Genomic DNA, 21923 nt, shown 5'->3' with positions numbered 1-21923 from the left:
GCACTCCAGCCTGGGCGACAGAGCGAGACTCTGTCTCAAAAAAAAAAAAAAAAAAATTTAAAAATTAGCCGGGCATTGTGGCTTATGCCTGTGGTCCCAGCTACTCAGGAGGCTGAGGTGGGAGGATTGCTTAAGCCCAGGAGTTTGAGGCTACAGTGAGCACTCCAGCCTGGGTGACAGAGCAAGACCCTGTCTCCAAAAAAGTAAAAGTAAAGATAAATAAGTAAAAGAAACTATGCAAGCCAGAAGACACAGGAGGATCATCTCTAAAGTTCTGAAAGATACTACAGGGGAGGCCTAGGAAGAATGTTTAGCCCCTCATTTAACAGACAAGTGGACTTGAAGATGGGAAGTCATCAGGTAATCAGAGGGCAACATGGGGGAAAGGAGATACGAGGGGAGGGGAGCAAAATACCAGACAAGAGGAGCAGACAGTTCCCCGTGGGGGGCGAGCAAGGAGGCGGAACAGGTGGAGTCCAGGTCACAGAAGGGCAGGCTAAGGCGGAGAACGCTGTCTGGCAGCAATGGGAGCCAGTAAAGAACTCTAAGCGGGGAGTACCCAAGTTAGACGGGTATTTCCAGGAGATCACTCTAGCTACGGAGTGAAGGATGAACTGAAGCGGGGCTCAGGAAGAGGCCACTGCAACACTGCAGGTGAGAGGGGAAGAATCCTAAGTCTGTGGCAGGTGCTGAGGGACCCAAAAGATCTAAGAGCTGCTTTGGGGGCAGATGAACTCCCCTGTAGAAGCAAGTAACAAGGGCACGGGGGGGAGGAGTCATTGCTGTCTGGGAAGAATGAGAAAGGAGGAATCCAAGAGCCCTGGAGCTCAGACAAGCAGACTCAGGGTCTCTTCCTGTTCCACCAGGGCCAACTACTCAGGAGGTGGTGCCCCCAGCAGCCCCATCTCCTTCTTCCTCCCAAACCCTGAGAGTCGTTCTGCAGGCTTTTACCTCCCAGCCCGATTGGGTGATGGGGAGAAACGTGGCCCCGGCAGACCCAGGACACTTGTTTTGCCACCCCCTTGCCCAGGTCAAGCCCCCTGATTATGTGTACAGCTGGAAGACAAAGGGGAAGGGATGAGGGAGCAAGAGGAGAAGAATGGGGAAAGAGGAACTTCTCGGTTCTTCTGGTACAAAACCACACGTTCCATTCTTCAGGCCTCTGCATTCCCTCGTAGGACGCAGGTAACTCACCACACTGCTGTGAAACACTTTGCTGCCCTGTGTGGTAAAGCTCAAAGGGCTCTGCATGCTCCCTGATCTCAGAACAAACTGGTAACCCAGGAAGCACTGGCAGGTGCCAGCTTCCACCCCCACGCCTCTCTTACCTTGTCCTGTGGGTGGTTTCTCTCCAGGGTCTACACCCGGTGCTGACACTACCCCAGCCCTTTGCCCTCCCTGGGCCCTCATTTTCACATCTATAAAAAGGAAACAATCACAAGAGCACAGGGCTGTCCTGAGGATCCCAGTGAGTAGAGGGCAAAACAGCATCTGCAATGGGTAATCCACCCAACCTGCCTCCTCCTCCATGCAGTCTCCTGAGATCCTCCTCTTCAGAACCCTCATTCCCAAGCCATTTACCTGGCCCTGAGAACAGCTACCCTGGCTGGTCAGTTAACTCTTCAGTGTTAGGATTCTGGCTTTCCCCCCATGTCACCACAAGTGCCACAAGGTCACCATTACCTCATGCACAGCCCTTCTGAAGCCGGTCTCTCCCAGGCACAGTGACACACACACACCAAGAAAACCAGGACATCCATCTGGCCTGGGACCTGCACACCAAGTCTCCCCTCAGCTTCAGCTCCCCTCAGCTTCAACCCCTGAGTTGTCTGAAAATGTAAGACTTCAATGAATCAATCTGGTCAAATCCTCTCATTTTTAATGAGCAAACTGAGGTTCAAAGAAACCAGGTGGCTCACCCAAGCCCAGGCCCAGGCGCTTCCCTCTGCATCAGTGAGAATGCGCACACACCTCAGGACTGGCCGGAACCAGGGGGAAAATAAAATCAGGGCAGTGGGTGCTCTGGCTGAGCCAGGGACTGTATCTCAAAGCCCAAGCTCTGTGACTCTGGGGCTGTGCCCCCTCGGGGACGAGCACTTGATTAAAATCAACCTGTTGACAAAACCAATGGCAGTGATTGCATCAAACCAACCACACACAGGGACAGAATGTTTTCACAGACACAATCGGATTTAATACAGCCACCATCCCAGGACCAAATACGCTGTACGAATGAATATGAACAAAGTCAGTGATCAACAGAAAGGCCCTGCTCAGAAAACACCATGGGCTCCTGCTGCCTGGATCACGGTTTCACCTGGCGCTGTCCAGCACAACGTTCAGCTGTGATGGAAACACTCCCTGTCTGTACTGCCCCATACGGCAGCCGCTAGCCCCATGTGGCTACCGTGCACCTGGAACATGGTGATGCTACTGATTAAATGAATTTCCACTTTTATTTCATTCTAATTCATTAAATGTAAGCAGCTGCCTGTGGGCAGAGGCTCCTACACTGGACAGCACAGTGCTAACCCGCCATGTAAGCCAGAATGTCACAAGCACAAAAAGAATCCCAGCAAGCAGCACGGGGTTGTGGGAAAAAATACTGGACAGGAATCGAAGGCCAGGATCTCATTATCATTGCCTTAGCCACCAGAAAGCCCTCACCACCCCTGTGAACCCCAGTTTCTTCATCAGCGGAGGGTGGGAAAGGGTTGACAAGGGACCAGGCCCTTCCGGCTCTGACCACCTGCAAGTTCATTAGGATCTCCTAGACCCGGGCGCTGGAAATCCAAGGAGCCCCGTGGGTTCCCTGCCATGGCAGGTGAAGGGGGCAGCTGTTAGTCCTGGCTACTTACCCCAACCCCAGCACCAACCATGTCTCCCCCATCAGACTGAGAGCTCACTAAGGACAGGCACCAGATGGGGCCTCTCTCGGTCTCCCCAGCACCTAGCAAAGCATCTGGGCACAACAGGTGTTCAGGGCGTAAAAGTCAGCATTAACCATGAGCCTTTCCGGCATGTGTCTGGACCTGGGCTAAGGGCTCTCACCGGCCATTTTGCTCATCCTCCCAGCCACACATGAGTGGACCGAGGTGGTCTCTCCTCCCTCCTTAGAGACCACAGCTCAATGGGGTTCTATGATCTGCCCAGGGTCACCCTGCTGGTAAGCAGCAAAACTGCATTCAAACCCAGGACTTCCAACTCTGAAGCCAGGTTCTTAATGTGTAAGCACTGATGCCTGCTACAAATGTATCCCCAGTAGCTGAGGGAAGGAAAGGGAAAGAAAATATGAACTGGGCTACCTGAAGTCCACTTGGAGGGGCCTCAGAGAAGTGACACAAACCTCAAAATCCCTAAGTGGCTAAGACTTCCAGCATTTTAAAGCCTACTAGAAAGAAGTCTACTAGAAAGAAGGATGGGTCCCCCTCCTTCTTGGGCCCTCATGATTTTCCAAGGGCAACGGAGCACCCATAGGGCAGGGGAGAGGCTGGCCGTGGACCGGGAGACCTAGCTAGACCTGACCTCTGTCCCTCAGCAACTGCGTGACTCCGAGCCATTTGTGTGTTCTCTGAGCCTCTGAAAAAAAGCTATGAGAACCCCTTGCAGATTAACAGCGGTAGAGCACTTGGCACACAGGACTCAATGAGTGGCCACAGAAGCCAACAACATGCTTAGCCATTCCAAAAGCATTCTAGGTCCCACCCCATGCGGCAACTGGCATGTGCTCAAGATAGCAGCCCCTCGAACGCTCCGTTCTCCAACCAACACACTCCAATGAGAGCCCATACTCCAATCTTCCTCAGAAGAATGTCAGGGACCTGCCCTCAGGTGTCTGGAACTCCATACAGCTACAACAGCCAAGCCTACAGCTTTTCCCAAAACCGCCTGACTGCTGGTCGGGCATGACCTTAGAGCCAGACACCTTGTAAACCACGCTGTGTCTGCCTCAAATACAGTGGCAATAGAGAATCCCTAGGACATGTTTAGAGAACAGGAGAGCTGCTACCTCCTTTCCCTACAAACCTTAGATGGGGTACTTTACAATCTCCTACCTCAGGTCTGCAGACAGACCAGCCTAGCTTTAATTCCCAGGTCAGCCACTCACCAGCTGGGTGACCTTGGCCCAGCCTTCTCCCCTCTCTGAGCCTCTGTGCCTAGACTGTAAAGTGGGAATGACCACCACCAGCTCACACAGCTGTTATTGTGAATGTGACGTCAGTTAACCCTGGTAAATGTGAATGCCCCAGGTCCTGCCTCGGTGATGGAGGCAGCCCTGAAACAAGAGAATGCACAAGCAAGGCACTCCAGGCAGGGGCGGGTCCCATCCCCCACCCGGAGCCCACACTAGAAAGGAGGGACGTTACGTTTCCACGTTGAAAGCCCTGACGCCCGTGTTATCTCCCTTCCCAGGTGAACACCAGGACTTTGCACTCATCAAACGTTGGCCAGGATTCAGGAACAGAGAGGTTGAGTGACCTGTCCAAGGTCACACAGCCAGCCAGGCAAAGGGAGAAGCAGGGATGGGTGGCGGCCCTGGGCCCATCCTCCTGCAGCGCCGGCCAAATAGGCTCCATCTCCACGGAACGGGCCGCCCCCGAAGGTCTCTGACCTTGGTTTCCCCAGGTGCGAACCAATCCCCTTCCCACTCCACCCCACACGGCCCGCAGGGATCCGAGCACCGGCAGGGCGGGGGCGGCGGCGAGGGCGAGGGCGACCACCCGGCCCAGCAGAAGCCTTGGGCGCGGCGCGGCGTCTACGCGGCCGCGCTGCAGGGCCGGGGCACGGCGTAGCGGGCGCGGTCGGCGCGGGGCTCACCGGACTTGGGGTAGGTGACGATCCACACGTCGCTGGGCCGCACCGGGAAGTTGGCGATCTCCTCCATCTTCCCGCGGCAGAACGGCGGCAGCCGCACGCCATGGAACTCGAAGTACTTGCTCTCGAACTCCCCTGGGGTGCTGGGGGTCTCGGCCTCGCTCTCCGCCATGCCGCCGCCGTCGCCGCCGCCTCCCGGCCCGCAGCCCGCACGCGCCCGCGCCCGCTCCCGCGCCCGCGCCCCGCACACGCCCGCGCCCCACCGGCGCGCGGCGGCCGCTCCGCAGGCGTGACGTCATGGCGCCGCCCGACGCGCGGCGGAGGCTCCCCTCCGCAGGTATGACGTCATGGCGCCGCCCGGCACGCGGCCGCGGGGCTCCACGGGCGTGACGTCATGGCGCCGCGGAGCCGCGCCCTCCCGCCCAGCCCCGGCCGCGGTCACCCACCCGCTCCCGTGGCTGACAGAGACCCTGGCCCGCGGTCCGCAGCCTCCTCAGTCTCGTGTGCGTTCATTGCCCTCACGGCTTCTGTCACTCAGCAAGCGCTCAACACAGATGCATGAGATACCCCCTCTGGAAGGCCCTGAAAGGCAGTGGTCCATTCAACACGTGCTTAGCGCGCTCCTGATCTGCGCCACGCACTGGGCCAGGCCCGCGACACGCGTCAGGGTAGAAGCAAGCAGAAGCCTGACCCTGTTGGAGCTTACATTGGTAAATAACCAAGATAATTTCAGGTAAATGTTAAGTGGTATTAAAAATATGCCTCTTGGCCAGGCGCGGTGGATCAAGCCTGTAATCCCAGCACTTTGAGAGGCCGAGGTTGGCGGATCTCCTGAGGTCAAGAGTTCGAGACCAACCTGGATAAATGGTGCAACCGCATCTCTACAAACATACCGAAAAAAAAAAAAAAAAAAAAAAAAAAAAAAGCAGTGAGCTGTGAGCTTGCACCACTGCACTCCAGTCGGCAACAGGACAAGATCTTGTTTAAAAAAAAAAAAAAAATGGGCCACCTTGCCTAGCCAAAAATAAATAAATAAATAAAATTTTTGGTTTTTTTTTTTGAGACGGAGTCGCGCTCTGTCGTCCAGGCTGGAGTGCAGTGGCTAGATCTCGGCTCACCGCAAGCTCCGCCTCCCGGGTTCACGCCATTCTCCTGCCTTAGCCTTCCTAGTAGCTGGGACCACAGGCGCCCACGGCCACGCCTGGCTCTTTTTTTTTTTTTTTTTGTTTTGTTTAGGAGTAGAGATGGGGTTTCACCGTGTTAGCCGGGATGTCTCAATCTCCTGACCTCGTGATCCGCCCTCCTCGGCCTCCCAAAGTGCTGGGATTACAGGTGTGAGCCACCTCACCCTGCCAAGAAGTGCTTCTTAATATCCCACGAGTAGGGGAGGGGAGTGTTGGATTGTAAATTCCAGGACCCCAGACCTATGGAGAAAAATTACAAAAATATACATTTAGTAAGGCACTTCTTGTGTAAACTATAATTTGAGAGCAACCGAGTTCTAGAGATCTCAGTGCAACCCCTTGCCAGTCATGCACTCAACAGACATGTATGAAGCACCTACTAATATGCCTGGGACTGGGGAAGCACAAAGATGAAAACAACACAGTCCTGCTCTCATTCTCTGCAGCTGAGCATCATCAGCTGTGTAAAGGAAAGGAGTAAGTCCTACCTCTAAATACTGTAGCCAGGAGGATGGAAGGAGTTTACACCAACAAGAATCTGTAGCAGAGCGGATGGACAGGACCTATTCCTACTCTCTCCTTCTTACTATAGAGTGAGACACTTGCATTCTGACACCAAAGACACGTACATGGGCTGAGAGGTGCAGGCTATGTGCACACAGCAGACAGAGAGAGGAAACAGCAATTAATCCTGACTTGGGAAGCTTGTGGATGTCTTTCCAAAAAAGAAAGAGGACATTCCGAGCACCCAGGCTTTATTCAGAATAATTAGGCCAATGGCAAAAGGGCATCTAGCCAAAAGCTAGAGGGATTGAGCAAATGAATGAACATCCTGGTGTTTCAGGTGAGGGTTCTCACTGTGGGAGAAGGAAGATGTAAATGGGGAATGGGAGGAGGCAGGGAAGAACTCTATGGTATTGGATTGGAACCAGAGGTATTGACGTGAGTTTATGATAGTTTTACATTCCTATTTCTTATATTTGCTGAAAAAGCCTTTAGGCAATGATATCTCAATAATACCAGGCATACCCCCTGCCCAGATCTTTGCTAAGTACTTCCCTCACCAAATGAACCTGGGGTTTCTTGGAGAAAAAGCCAACTCCAGGGCAAGGAAAGTACAAGATGAGCCTAAAACGTTTTGTTGAGTCTTGAACTCCTGCAAGTTCAAAACTGTTGGGAATAGGTCGGAAGGACACTGGGTGTTGCGTGAAAGTGTTACCATAGGTCAAATCGGAAACAGTATGAGCCTGTTAGACAAGAATGGGAAACAACCCACATACCGGACAGTAGAATAGATAAATCGCGATATAGCCATACAAGGGAATACTCAGTAATTTTTTAAAAAAGGAATGTAACTAAGAATGTCACAGTCAAAATGATGAACAAAATTAAGTCAAGCACAAAAAATAGTATGTTGTGTGATTCTATTTATTTACAGTCAAAGCCAGCAAAACTGATCTATAGTGATAGAGGTGAGAATAATCTTTTTTTTTTTTTTTTTTTTTTTGAGACAGAGTCTTGCTCTGTCGCCCAGGCTGGGGTGCAGTGGCCGGATCTCAGCTCACTGCAAGCTCCGCCTCCCGGGTTTAGACCATTCTCCTGCCTCAGCCTCCCGAGTAGCTGGGACTACAGGCGCCCGCCACCTCGCCCGGCTAGTTTTTTGTATTTTTTAGTAGAGACGGGGTTTCACCGTGTTAGCCAGGATGGTCTCGATCTCCTGACCTCGTGATCCGCCCATCTCGGCCTCCCAAAGTGCTGGGATTACAGGCGTGAGCCACCGCGCCCGGCCGAGGTGAGAATAATCTTAACCTGGGGCATGGAAAGAGGGTTGACTGGGAGCGGACTCAAGGGTACCTACCCTCCATAGTGTTGGAAACATCATAGCTTGCTCTTAGTGGCAGTTACATGAAGATGTAGACACAGATAGAAGTACAGACATGGACATAGATGCAGGCCTTGCTTCACGGATATGCAACCAGGGGAGCCACACGGGGTTCTGTGCTCAGAAGGGCCCCACACTTTGGAATTCCATGCTCTGTGGTCACCATCTTGAAATTGTTGCATTTACCTTTGAGTTTGTTTTGTAAGTGAGGTCTGGTCAAAATTAGCTGGGAGTAGTGACGCGCACCTGTAATCCCAGCTACTAAGAAGGCTGAGGCAGGAGGATCGCTTGAACCTGGGAGATGGAAGTTGCAGCGAGCAGAGATCGCGCCACTGCACTCCAGCCCGGGTGACAGAACAAGACTCCATCTGAAAAAAAAAAAAGCAAATTGTTCTTCCCATATGAGTGGGCAGCAGTTAATTTGTTGAGGGCTTGTATAGAACCAAAAGGTAAAGGAAAGTTGAATTTGCTCTCTGCCTAACTACTTCAACAGGGACATCAATCTTCTCCTGCCCCCAGTGCTCCTGGTTCTCAGGCCATCAGAACTGGATCACATCTACAGCAGCAGATCTCCTACTCTCAGGCCTTCACACTACACCACCAGCTTTCCTGGGTCTCCAGCTTGCAGAGGGTAAATCATTCTCAGTCTCCACAATCATGTGAGCCAATACCTTATAATATATATCCTTCTATATACATATATGAAACTAGTGGTCATATATGTAAGTGTGTGTGTGTGTGTGTATACATATATATATTTGTCCTGTTTCTCCAGAGAACCCTAAGACACCACGTTAACCAGGTGATCAAAATAAACATTACCAATGCCTGTAATCCCAGCACTTTGGGAGGCTGAGGCAGGCAGATCACGAGGTCAGGAGATCAAGACCATCCTGGCTAACACGGTGAAACGCCGTCTCTACTAAAAATACAAAAAATTCACCAAGCACGGTGGCGGGCACCTGTAGTCCCAGCTACTCGGGAAGCTGAAATAGGAGAATGGCATGAGCCCGGGAGGCGGAGCTTGCAGTGAGCCGAGATTGTGCCACTGCACTCCAGCATGGAAGACAGAGCAAGACTCTGTCTCAAAATAAATAAATAAATAAATAAATAAATAAGAAAGAAGAAAAATAAAGAACCTAGAATAGGCAAAAGAATTTTGAAAAAGAATAGCGGAGTTTGAGGGCTCACACTACCTGATTTCAAGACTTATTATAAAGCTAGTTACCTTAACACTGTAAATCAAAACAATATGTAACTGACATAAGCATAAAATGTAAATAAATGGAACAGAATAAAAAGCTCAAAGATATACCCAAACATCTATGACCAATTGTTTTTTGACAAAAATATCCTTAAAAAGCAGAAAGCAGTAACTTCTCATGAGCCAAAAATGTCCATCAAGGCCTGAGCCTTTGAATAGAGAAAACCTCACCGCTGCGTAAGGGGCATAAGAAGAGGCTGGATACCTCTTTGTCCTGAAGAGACTCTTCTTAAGTAAGGTTCATCTAGTAGATCTCCAAATCTCAGCCCTCTGAGATCCATCCCCAAGGCTGCGAGGCAGCGGGGAAGACAGGTCGCTGTCCGTGGTGCTGAATGTACAGGTTCCCCCTCATCCTCCTGCCCTTCCATCCTGGCACGCTGGGTAACCACAACTCCCGATGCCCCTGATTTTCCTTTGTTATGTTCTATCTTGAGGCATCGTTTTCCTATTTCTATATGCTATCTTTTTCTTAATAGGAGAAAAGGCATACAAATTTAATGTGCCTACATGGGAGCCTTCAGAATGAAGACCCAGCTTCCCATGAGTTACAGAAACTTACATACCATTTTGAGCTTACGGAAAGAACAGGAGCTTAGATTCTGGTAAAACAGGTTATGAGAGGGGGAAAGAAACTTGACTAGCAAAGGTGTCCTTGTTATGTGGATGAAGCCTCCCTTGGAGAGAATAGATGGTAAAGGGTGGGAGAGTCCCACCCTTTACCATCTATTCTGGATCTGGGGAAAGAATAGAAAGGTGCGGGGGGTGGTGGGGAGGAATATGGCAGCATTCATGGAGATTCTCTACAGATAAAAATTTCCCCACTTAAGGTAGCTTTGCAAGGCCAGTTCTGTCAAGATGACCAAATGGCAGCCATTTCAAAATATGTCAAAGAAATATACTTTGAGGTAAAATATTTTAATTTCATTCAATCCCCACTTTGAAACTTCAAACGAGTTTCACATATCAAAAGCCAAGCTAGGATGGTTGCAGTGGCTCGAACCTGTAATCACAGCACTTTGGGAGGCTGAGGTGGGAGGCTCACTTGAGCCCAGAAGTTCGAGACCAGCCTGGGCAACACAGCAAAACCCCATATTTTTCAAAACAGAAAAATTGGCCAGATGTGGTGGCACACACATGCCCAGCTACTCAGAAGGCAGAGACAGGAGGATGGCTTGAGCCTGGGAGGTCAAAGCTGTAGTGAGCCAAGATTCTGCCACTGCACTCCAGCCTGGGTGACAGAAAAAAAAAAAAAAGAAGTCAAGCTGATAGCTTTGGAGAGATTTGGGTTACAGGTTGTTAGATCGGGATAGAGAAAGCGGGGGGAAAGACAAATTGGATAAATAGGTGCAAATTGAAATATATCATCCCATATTGTCAGAGGCGTTCAAACCAGAGTGGCTGCTTTTTGAATAGGGGCTAGGTAAAATAATGCTGAGACCTACTGGGCTGCATACCCAGGGGGCTAGGCATTCTTAGTCACAGAATGAGATAATAAGTCAGAACAAGGTACAGGTCACAAAGACCTTGCTGATGAAACAGGATGCAGTAAAGAAGCCGGTCCTTGAGGCCGGGCACGGTGGCTCATGCCTGTAATCCTAGCACTTTGAGAGGCCAAGGCAGGTGGATCACTTGAGGTCAGGAATTTGAGACCAGCCTGGCCAACATAGTGAAACCCCGACTCTACTAAAAATACAAAAACTTAGCCACGTGTGGTGGCACATACCTGTAATCCCAGCTACATAGGAGGCTGAGGCACAAGAATTGTTTGAACCTGGGAGGCAGAGGTTGCAGTGGGCCAAGGTCACGCCACTGCACTCCAGCCTGGGCAGCAGAGTGAGATTCCATCTCAATTTTTAAAAATTAAAAAAAAAAAAAAAGGGCCGGGCGCAGTGGCTCATGCCTGTAATCCCAGCACTTTGGGAGGCCAAGGAGGATGGATCATCTGAGGTCGGGAGTTTGAGACAAGTCTGACCAACATGGTGAAACCCCGTCTCTACTAAAAATACAAAAATTAGCCGGATGTGGTGGTGTGTGCCTGTAATCCCAGCTACTCACGAGGCTGATGCAGGAGAATTGCTTGAACCCAAGAGGCAGAGGTTGCAGTGAGCCGAGATTGTGCCACTGCACTCCAGCCTGGGCAACAGAGCGAGACTCCATCTCAAAAAAACAAAAAAAGCTGGCCCAAACCCACCAAAACAAAAGATGGTGATGAAAGTGACCTCTGGTCATCCTCATTGCTCATTGTACACTAATTATAGTGCATTAACATGCTAAGAGATGCCATGACAACATGAGTAAGTTACTCTATATGGTCTAAAATCTTCTGTAGTGAGCCTCTTAGTCCTGAGAATAGATCAGTTCAGTTAAACAGCCATGTCTCATTCCAGGAGGTGGCATTAAAGATGGATTAGTCCTCTACCTGTGATGTAGGCAATCAGATTTCTTTCTTTTTATTTTGAAGCAGGGTCTCGCTCTGTCACCCAGGCTGAAGTGCAATGGCACAATCATAGCTCACTGCAGCCTCACCCTCCTGGACTCAAGCAGGCATCCCACCACAGCCTTCTGAGTAGCTGGGACTACAGGTATATGCCACTACATGCAGCTACTTTTCTTTCTTTCTTTCTTTCTTTCTTTTTATAGGGGTCTCACTATGTTCAAGACCCAGGCTGGTCTTGAACTCCTGTACTCAAGTGATTCTCCTGCCTCAGCCTCCCAAAGTGCTGGGATTACAGATGTGAGCCACTGCACCTGGCCAGCAATCAGAATTCTAATAAGAGACATTTCTATTGTGAACCTAAAGAATCCAAGACAAGTCTTAATCAATTTAGAAAGTTTATTTTGCCAAGGTTAAGGACACATCCATGACACAGCCTCAAGAGATCCTGAGGACATGTGCCCAAGGTGGTCATGGTACAGCTTGCTTTTATACATGTTAGGGAGACATAAGGCATCAATCAATACATGTAAGATGTACATTGGTTTTAACTAGAAAGGTGGGACAACTTGAAGTGGGGAGGTAGGTCAGGGCTTCCAGGTCTTAGGTAGGTTTAAAGATTTTCTGATTGGCAGTTGGTTGAAAGAGTTATGATCTAAAGCCCTGGAATCAATAGAAAAAAATGTCTGGGTTACAATAAGGGGTTGTGGAGACCTCCCAGATGAAGACTCCATATTGCAGGCTTTCAAGAAAATAGATTGTAAATGTTTCTTATCAGACTTAAGGTCTCTATTGATGTTAAATGCTGGTTGGCTTTTCCTGAATTCCAAAAGGGAGCAGGGCATAATGAGTCATGTCTGACACCCACTACCCATCATGGCTTGAACTAGTTTTTCAGGTTAGCTTTGGGGTGCCGTTGGCCAAGAGGAAGGAGCCTGTTCAGATGACGGGGAACTTCGAATTTTATTTTTGGTTTACACTATAGAAACAGAAGAAAAACAAAGGTTAACTTTGGTGCAGTCAGTTTCTAGACTAGTTTTTTTTTCTTTAGAGTATGTAAACCAAAAATAAAATTCTAAGCCCCCCATCCCCCAAACCACCTGAACAGACCCCCTCCTCTCGGTCAAGGGCATTCCAAAGCTAACCTGAAAAGGTATTTCAGGCTATGATGGGAAGTGGTGATCAGACATGCCTCATTATATCCTCCTCCCTTTTGGAATCACTGATAGAAAATATTCTTTTTTAATGTTTATAGTAGCTTTATTCATTCATAACAGCAAAAACTGTAAATAAAGAATTAATATATTCCTTCACTGAGTGGATGGTTAAACAAACTATGGTACATTCATACTATGGAATACTATTTATCAGTAAAGAAGGAATGAATGATTGATAAATGCAACAACCTAGATGAATCTCCAGAGAATCATGCTGAATGTAAAAAGATAAGCCCCAAAGGTTACATGCTGTATTATTTCCATTTATAGAGTATTCTTGAAATAACAAAATTACAAAAATGGAGAATAGATGAGTGGTTGTTATGGGTTAAGGAGAGGGTGGGAACAGAAGGGAAATGAGTGTGCTTATAAAAGGACACATGAGGAACCCTTTTTGATAGATCACATGGAAGTGATCTATCAATGCCAGTATCTTGGTTGTGATATTGGACTATAGTTTGTTAAAAATGTTTTATTTCCATAGGTAGCTGGGGAACAGGTGGTGTTTGGTTACATGAGTATGTTCTTTAGTGGTGATTTGTGAGATTTTGGTGCACCCATCACCCGAGCTGTATACACTGCACCCAATTTGTAGTATTTTATCCCTCACCTCCTTCCCACCCTTTCCCCCAAGTCTCCAAAGTCCATTATGTCATTCTTATGCCTTTGCATCCCCCATAGTTTAGTTTTCACTTATGAGTGAGAACATACAATGTTTGGTTTTCCATTTCTGAGTTACTTCACTTAGAATATAGCCGCCAATCTTATCCAGATTGCTGCAAATACCATTAATTCATTTATTTTTATGGCTGAGTAGCATTCCATCATATATATACACCACAGTGGTTCCACTCATTGATTCATGGACATTTGGGTTGGTTCCACATTTTTGCAATTGATAATTGTACTGCTATAAACATGCATGTGAAATATCTTTTTCATATAATGACTTCTTTTCCTCTGGGTAGACACCCAGTAGTGGGATTGCTAGATCAAATGGTAGTTCTACTTTTAGTTCTTTAAGGAATCTCCACACTGTTTCCCATAGTGGTTGTGCTAGTTCACATTCCCACCAGCAGTGTAGAAGGGTTCCCTGTTCACTGCATCCATGCTAACATCTATTACTTTTTGATTTTTTTATTATGGCCATTCTTGCAGGAGTAAGGTGCTATTGCACTGCAGTTTTGATTTGCATTTCCCTGATCATTAGTGATGTTGAGCATTTTTTCATATGTTTGTTTGCCATAGTGTATCTTCTTTTGAGATTTGTCTATTCATGTCCTTAGCCCACTTTTTGATGAGATTTTTTTTCTTGCTAATTTGTTTGAGTTCATTGTAGATTTTGGATATTATTCCTTTGTCAGATGAATAGATTGGGAAGATGTTATCCCACTCTGTAGGTTGTCTGTTTACTCTGCTCACTGTTCCTTTTGCCGTGCAAAAGCTCTTTAGTTTAAGTCCCAGCTATTTATCTTTGTTTTTATTGCATTTATTTTTAGGTTCTTAGTCATGAAACCCTTGCCTAAGCCAATGTCTAGAAGGGTTTCTCTGATGTTACATTCTAGAATTTTTATAGTTTCAGGTCTTAGATTTAAGTCTTTGATCCATCTTGAGTTGATTTTTGTATAAGGTGGGAGATTCAGTTCCATTCTCCTACATGTGTCTTGCCAATTATCCCAGCACCATTGTTGGATAGGGTGTCCTTTCCTCACCTTATGTTTTTGTTTGCTTTGTCAAAAATCAGTTGGCTGTAAGTATTTGGGTTTACTTCTGGTCTAGGTGTCTATTTTTATACCAGCACCATGCTGTTTGGGTGACTGTGGCCTTATAGTATAGTTTGAAATCAGATAATCTGATGCCTCCAGATTTGTTCTTTTTGCTTGCTCTTGATTTGACTATGTGGGCTCTTTTTTGTTGCTGTATGAATTTTAGAATTGTTTTTTCTAGTTCTGTGAAGAATTATGGTGGTATTTTGATGGGAATTACATTGCATTTGTAGATGGTTTTTGGCAGTGTGGTCATTTTCACAATATTGAGTCTACCCATCCACTAGCATGGGATGCGTTTCCATTTGTGTGTGTGTGTCTATGATTCCTTTCAGCATTGTTTTGTAGTTTTGCTTGTAGAGGTCTTCCACCTCCTTGGTTACGTGTATTCCTAACTTTTTTTTTTTTTTTTTTTTTTTTTTTTTGCAGCTGTTGTAAAAGGGGTTGAATTCTTGATTTGATATTCAGCTTTTCACTGTTGGTGTATAGGAGAGCTACTGGTTTGTGTAGATTAATTTTGTATCTGGAAACTTTGCTGAATTCTTTTATCAGTTCTAGGAGCTTTTTGGAGGAGTCTTTAGGGCTTTCTAGGTATACAATCATAACATCAGCAAACAGCAACAGTTTGACTTCCTCTTTACTAATTTGGATGCCCTTTATTTCTTTCTCTTGTCTGATTGCTCTGGCTAGGACTTCCAGTACTATGTTGAAGATAAGTAGTAAGAGTGGGCATTCTTGTCTTGTTCCAGTTCTCGGAAGGAAGAAAGCTTCTTTAAATCTGATAAGAAGCATTTACAATCTATTCTCTCTGAAGCCTGCTATCTGGAAGCTTCATCTGCATGATAAAACATTGGTCTTCACAACCCTTTACCATAACCCAGATATTCCCTTCTATTATAAAATATAATAAAAAGAAAAGATTCCTTTTTATTGATAATAACTCTTTCAACCAATTGCCAGTCAGAAAATCTTTGAATCCACCCTCTCACTTGGAAGCCCCCACCCAGCTGCTTCCAGTTGTCTTGCCTTTCCTGACTAATATACATCTTACATGTCTTGATTAATGCCTTATATCTCACTAAAACGTATAAAACCAACTTGTGGCCCAACCACATTGGGCCCATGTTCTTAGCATCTCCTAAGGGCTGCATCACAGCCCATTGGTCACTCATATTTGGCACAGAATAAATCTCTTCAAATATTTTACAGAGTTTGACTCTTCATCAACAAATATCTGTATGTACTATCAAATTTTTAGAATTAAGAACTTGTTGATTAAAGAAATGTCAAACATATCCAAAATTAGAGGGAATGGTATAATGAACTTCTGTTTTTTTATACATCATTCAAATGACAATGAATTTCTATATACTCATCACCCAGTGTCAACTATTATCACTTCATGTTTTATCATCTCCCACATATCCAGACTGTTTTGAAGCAAACTCCATGTATTATATAATTTCATTCATAAATACTTCAGTATGGATCTCCAAGGGATAAGAGCTCTTTGAAAACATATTCCCAATACATTAACACATCTAAGAAGTAACAGTTATTCCCTAACATCACCAAACATCCAGTTAGCGTACATGATTAGATTTATGGGTGGGATGCTATGCTCAGAGGGGTTGAGGCCTCTCCCTGGGAATGACTAGTATAACCGGATGATAAGGTTTGGCTGTGTCCTCACCCAAATCTTAAATTGTAGCTTCCATAATCCCCGAGTGTCGTGGGAGGGACCCAGTGGGAGGTAATTGAGTCATGGGGGCAGTTACTCCCATACTGCTGTTCTCATGATAGTGAGTGAGTTTTCACGAGATCTGATGGTTTTATAAGGGGTTTTCCCCATTTTGCTCCACACTTGTCCTTCCTGCTGCCATATAAAGAAGGATGTGTTTGCTTCCCCTTCTGCCATGATTGTAAGTCTCCTGAAGCCTCCCCAGCCTTGCAGAACTGACTCAACTAAACCTCTTTCCTTTATAAATTGCCCAGTCTCGAGCAGTTCTTTATAGCAGTGTGAAAACAGACTAATACAGTAAATTGGTACCACAGAGAGTGGGGTGCTGCCATAAAGATACCCAAAAATGTGGAAGTAACATTGGAACTGGGTAATAGGCAGAGGTTGGAAGTTTGGAGAGCCCAGAAGAAGACAGGAAGATGTAGGAAAGTTTGAAACTTCCTAGAGACTTGTTGGATGGTTTTGGCCAAAATGCTGATAGTGATATGGACAATGAAATCCATGCTAAGGTGGTCTCAGATGGAGATGAAAAACTTCATGGGAACTGGAGCAAAAGTGACTTTTGCCATGCTTTAGCAAAGAGAATAGTGGCATTTCGCCCCTCTCCTAGAGATCTATGGAATTTTGAACTTGAGAGAGATGATTTAAGGTATCTGGTGAAAGAAATTTCTAAACGGCAAAGTGTTCAAGAGGAAGCAGAGCATGAAAGTTTAGAAAATTTGCAGCCTGATGATGTGATAGAAAAACCCCATTTTCCGGGGAGAAATTCAAGCTGGCTACAGAAATTTGCAAAAGTAACAAGGAGCCAAATGTTAGTCATCAAGACAATGGGGAAAATGTCTCCAGGACGTGTCAGAGACCTTCATGGCAGTCCCTCCCATCACAGGCCTGGAGGCCTAGGAGGGAAAAATGGTTTCCTGGGCCAGGTTCAGGGCCCTCCTGCTGTGTGCAGCCTTGGGACTTCGTGCCCTGAGTCCTAGCCACTCCAGCTGTGGCTAAAGGGGGCCAATGTACAGCTCAGGCCATTGCTTCAGAGAGTGCAAGCCCCAAACCTTGGCAGCTTCCACATGGTGTTGGGCCTGCTGGTGCACAGAAGTTAAGAATTAAGGTTTGAGAACCTCCACCTAGATTTCAGAGGATGTATGGAAAGGCCTGGATGTCGAGGTAGAAGTCTGTTGCAGGGGTAGAACCCTCATGGAGAACCTCTGCTAGGGCCGCAGTAGGGAAATGTGGGGTCAGAGCCCCCACACAGAATCTCCACTGGGGCACTGTCTAGTGGAGCTGTAGGAAGAGGGCCGCCATCCTCCAGACCCCAGAACGGTAGATCCACCTATAACTTGCACCGTGCGCCTGGAAAAGCCACAGACAACCCCAGCCTATGAAAGCAGCAAGGAGCAGGGCTATACCTTGCAAAGCCACAGGGGTGGAGCTGCCCAAGGCCATGGGATGCAAAGCTGCCACCTCTTGCATCAGTGTGCCCTGGATGTGAGACATAGAGTCAAAGAAGATCATTTTGGAACTTTAAGGATTAATGACTGCCCTGTTGGATTTTGGACTTGCATGGGGCCTGGAGCCCCTTTTTTTTTTTGGCCAATTTCTCCCATTTGGAATGCATGTATTTACCCAAAGCCTGTACCCCCATTGTATCTAGGAAGTAACTAACTTGATTTTGATTTTACAGGCTCATAGGCGGAAGGGACTTGCCCTGTCTCAGATGAGGCTTTGTACTTGGAATTTTGGGTTAATATTAGAATGAATTAAGACTTTGGGGGACTGTTTGGAAGGCATTATTGTGTTTTGAAATGTGAGGACATGAGATTTGGGAGGGGTCGGGGTGGAATAATATGGTTTGGCTGTGTCCCCACCCAAATCTCAACTTGGTTTGTAGTTCCCATAATCCACACATGTCATAGGAGGTACCTGGTGGGAGGTAATTGAATCATGGGAGTGGTTACCTCCATGCTGTCTCATGATAGTGAGTGAGTTCTCATGAGATCTAATGGTTCTGTGAAGGGCTTTTCCCCCTTTTGCTCAACACTTCTCCTTCCTGAAGCTGTGTGAAGAAGGATATGCTTGCTTCCCCTGCCGCCATGATTGTAATAAGTTTCTTGAGGGCTCCCCAGCCCTGTAGAATTGTCAGAACTGTGAGTCGATTAAACATCTTTCCTATTTTTTTTTTTTAGACTGAAACTTGCTCTGTCACCCAGGCTGGAGTGGTGCAGTGGCGCGATCTCGGCTCACTGCAACCTCCGCCTCCCAGGTTCAAGCAAGTCTCCTGCCTCTGCCTCCCAAGTAGCTGGGATTACAGGTGCCCACCACCATGCCGAGCTAATTTTTATATTTTAAGTAGAGACAGGATTTCATCATGTTGGCCAGGCTGGTCTTGAACTCCTCACCTCAGGTGATCCACCCCCCTCAGTCTCCCAAAGTGCCAGGATTATAGGTGTGAGCCACCACAACCAGCCAACCTCTTTCCTTTTTTTTTTTTTTTTTCCCCGAGATGGAGTCTCGCTCTGCTGCCCAGGCTGGAGTGCAGTGGCCAGATCTCAGCTCACTGCAAGCTCCGCCTCCCGGGTTCACGCCATTCTCCTGCCTCAGCCTCCCAAGTAGCTGGGACTACAGGCGCCTGCCACCGCGCCCGGCTAGTTTTTTGTATTTTTTTAGTAGAGACGGGGTTTCACCGCGTTAGCCAGGATGGTCTTGATCTCCTGACCTCGTGATCCACCTGTCTTGGCCTCCCAAAGTGCTGGGATTACAGGCTTGAGCCACTGCGCCCGGCCAACCTCTTTCCTTTATAAATTACCCGGTCTCAGATAGTTCTTCATAGCAGCATGAGAACAGACCAATACACCAGGACATGAGGCTGAGGCAGAGGTCGCTTTCCTAGCATCACATTATTCTAGCTACAGATGGGCATATGGCAGCTGTCTTCCCACAGATGACATGGAGCAAGTCTGAAGCACAGGGCACTGGCTCAGGCAGGTGGTCACACCAATGTGGTGGTTCCCAAGGACACCAGTGCTCAGGAACCACAGGCTCCAAGCATACTTCTGCCAAGACAGGTCTAGGTCAAGATTAATTACATTAGAATCTCTACAGAAGAGTCCTGAGCATCAGTATTTTGACCCAGAATTCTAGTATCCAGACAGTGGGAGCACAGCCTGCCGTTGGCTTGAATGCAAACTTCACCATTGCATATATGACCGGAGACAAGGAACCTCAGTTTTCTTAGCCTCAGATTCCTTGTCAGTTTAATTTACTATGGGTCACCCCTGTCCTACATTTGCATTTGCACTTTCCCTTTCAGAATGACTCCCTACCAACCCAAATTCTAGTATCCATAAAGACCCAGTTCAGAAACCAGTTCCTCTGTGGCTAATCCCCCCTGAAATCATTTCTCCTTCCCCTGACATGGTGGCATTTATTACATGTGTTATGGGCTCGGAGAGGAGCTGGGGGCTCTTTAGAAACCAGCTAGTCCAACCCTTGACTTTCAAGACAAGAAATTAAGGAGCTGATCGAGGCAAAGACTTGCTCAGCATCCTAGAGCAGGTGCACAAGGAAGCTGTGATCGTCCGGGATCTTTCCGCTGCCTGGAGCACAGACTTGGGCATTTCCAGATCAGCCACTTGCCTCTCTGAGCTTCAGTTTCCTCACCCATAAAATGGGGAGGATAATGCCTACCTCTCAGGGTTGCAGTGAGATTTAGATGATGGGCTTTGTAAACTGCAAGGTGATGTGTGCTTTTGAGGGTTGCATTACCTGTTATCTCCATGGAGATAGCATTAGAGGCATGGGAGCTCCTTGGGGAAGGGATCTGCCTCAAGCATTAGAAAACACCCAGCACACAACTGGTGCTTGGAAAGCCAGGCAGGGAGCTTGTAGCTGGCCCAGGATTGTGGCCCACAAATGGGAGCCATAGCTGCGCCAGGGCTCCAGGGCTCAGAGAGGTTTCTGGCTGGGATACCAGGGGAAAGAAGAGTGTGGAAGACCCAGAACTTCAGCAGACTTGATGGGAGACCATGATACAGGGGCCAGAGAGAGCACTGACATCGCACAAGTCTGGACTCCAGTGGCAACTCCTCTGTGTTTTGCCTGGACTACTCACCACCCAGGGGCTGATGTGAGGCTCACAGGAGGCCCCTGGTGGGTGACACACCCAGTCTGGTGCCCAGCACACTGTAAAATGTAATTAACACACCTTCACTCCCCACTGCCCCTTTCTGAACAGTCATCAAGGTCATTTGATATAGTCTGCAGTAAGCACTTTATTTATTTGTTTATTTATTTATCTATGTATGTATGTATGTATGTATTTGTTTATTTATTTTTTAGACGGAGTCTCACTCTGTTGCCCAGGCTAGAGTGCAGTAGTGCAATCTCAGCCCGCTGCAACCTCCACCTCCCGGGTTCAAGAAATTCTTGTGCCTCAGCCTCCTGAGTAGCTGGGACTACAGGCACCCGCCACCATGCCTGGCTAGTTTTTATAGTTTTAGTAGAGACGGGGTTTCACTCTGTTGGCCAAGCTGGTCTTGTACTCCTGACCTCAAGTGGTCTGCCTGCCTTGGTCTCCCAAAGTGCTGGGATTACAGGCGTGAGCCACTGTGCCCGACCATGAGCACTTAATTTTATCAAGTAAATATTCCATAAGGCATGTGTTATCATCTCCATTCTATCCAAGAGTGGACTGAGGCCTTGAGAGGTGAGGAATTTCCCTGCGTCACATCAATGCTGACTTGTAGAGACGGGACTCGAACCCAGGTCAGCCTGAATTCAGAGCCCAGGATCTCTTTTCCGCTCCATAATGTGGGGCTGTGTCAGGAGGATCCTGGTAACAAGTTGGGGATTCTGACCTGGGTCAGTTCCTAGGCTGTCAGCTGGGCCACCTCTAGGCTCCAGGAAGGGCATGACACCAATGGTAGATGATGGCTCTATAAGCAAGGTCAAGCTCATTCATTCTGAGGCTACATTAATAGAGGCAGTGGTCAGGAGGTGGGAGCTGAAAGACAATTTAGAAACAGTACTGGCCATATCACCTCTGGGGCACTGCTGGACTCCATGCTCCCAGAAGGTTGTGAACAAACTCGGGGTGTGGGACTGGAGCTCCCTGAACACATCACTGGATTGGCGATGTCCCTGAGGAGTGGTTGTAAGGTGTGAGCTGTTCACTGTGGAGAAGAGTGGCCTCAGAAGATCAATACCCTTTAGCCCCTCTCTCCAGGCAGGCAGAGCAAGCAGAGTCTGTGGATCCAGGGTGCAGAGCTGGGATCCATGGGGAAGCCACAGGCAGTTGGATTTTAACACCACATGAGCAAATATCCAAGAGTTAAATAAGATAGAAACCAGGGAAGTGCTTAAAAACAATGAAGTCCTGCCAGGGATGCTGGTGAATGGTCTCTGCCATTGTCAAGTTGCCAGCAGATAACTTTGATGCATGAGCCACAAATAATAGAGATCAAAGAGACGTTTTCAGAGCAGAATGTTGTAAGCAATTGAGATATTCAACCATCTGAGCCAGAAACATTTCCCCGCACCCTGCTTGGCAACGGAGGGTGATGGAGAGTGAGGTGGGAGGGGCCAACTATCTTTCCCTGGTCTAAGTCACAAAGGAAAGCAATGG

At 47.5% G+C, this 21923-nt stretch overlaps 3 protein-coding genes across 4 annotated transcripts in view; 2 read left to right on the top strand and 1 right to left on the bottom strand.

Annotated features, from left to right (window-relative positions):
- The window catches only part of SULT4A1 (sulfotransferase family 4A member 1), a 996812-nt gene that overhangs the window by 33219 nt on the left and 941670 nt on the right, over positions 1 to 21923 (bottom strand). Inside the window, exon 2 of one of the 2 annotated variants that reach the window (XM_050806025.1) lies at positions 4819 to 5017. In XM_050806025.1, coding sequence (XP_050661982.1) covers positions 4819 to 4987 — 169 coding nt within the window. In that variant the 5' untranslated portion in view covers positions 4988 to 5017. Of the gene's footprint in view, positions 1 to 4818; positions 5110 to 21923 lie in introns of those variants that run through there. The other variant, XM_050806024.1, reaches the window with a different exon arrangement.
- Positions 1 to 21923, top strand: part of PARVB (parvin beta) — a 695786-nt gene that overhangs the window by 389995 nt on the left and 283868 nt on the right. The window lies entirely within an intron of this gene.
- Positions 1 to 21923, top strand: part of SAMM50 (SAMM50 sorting and assembly machinery component) — a 718434-nt gene that overhangs the window by 581222 nt on the left and 115289 nt on the right. The gene's annotated exons all lie outside the window — the stretch shown is intronic.

Source organism: Macaca thibetana, chromosome 10 (genome assembly GCF_024542745.1).
Source record: "Macaca thibetana thibetana isolate TM-01 chromosome 10, ASM2454274v1, whole genome shotgun sequence".
Taxonomy (NCBI): domain Eukaryota; kingdom Metazoa; phylum Chordata; class Mammalia; order Primates; family Cercopithecidae; genus Macaca; species Macaca thibetana.
The sequence above is the reverse complement of the archived record's forward strand: the minus strand, read 5'-3'. Positions and strand labels throughout refer to the sequence as shown.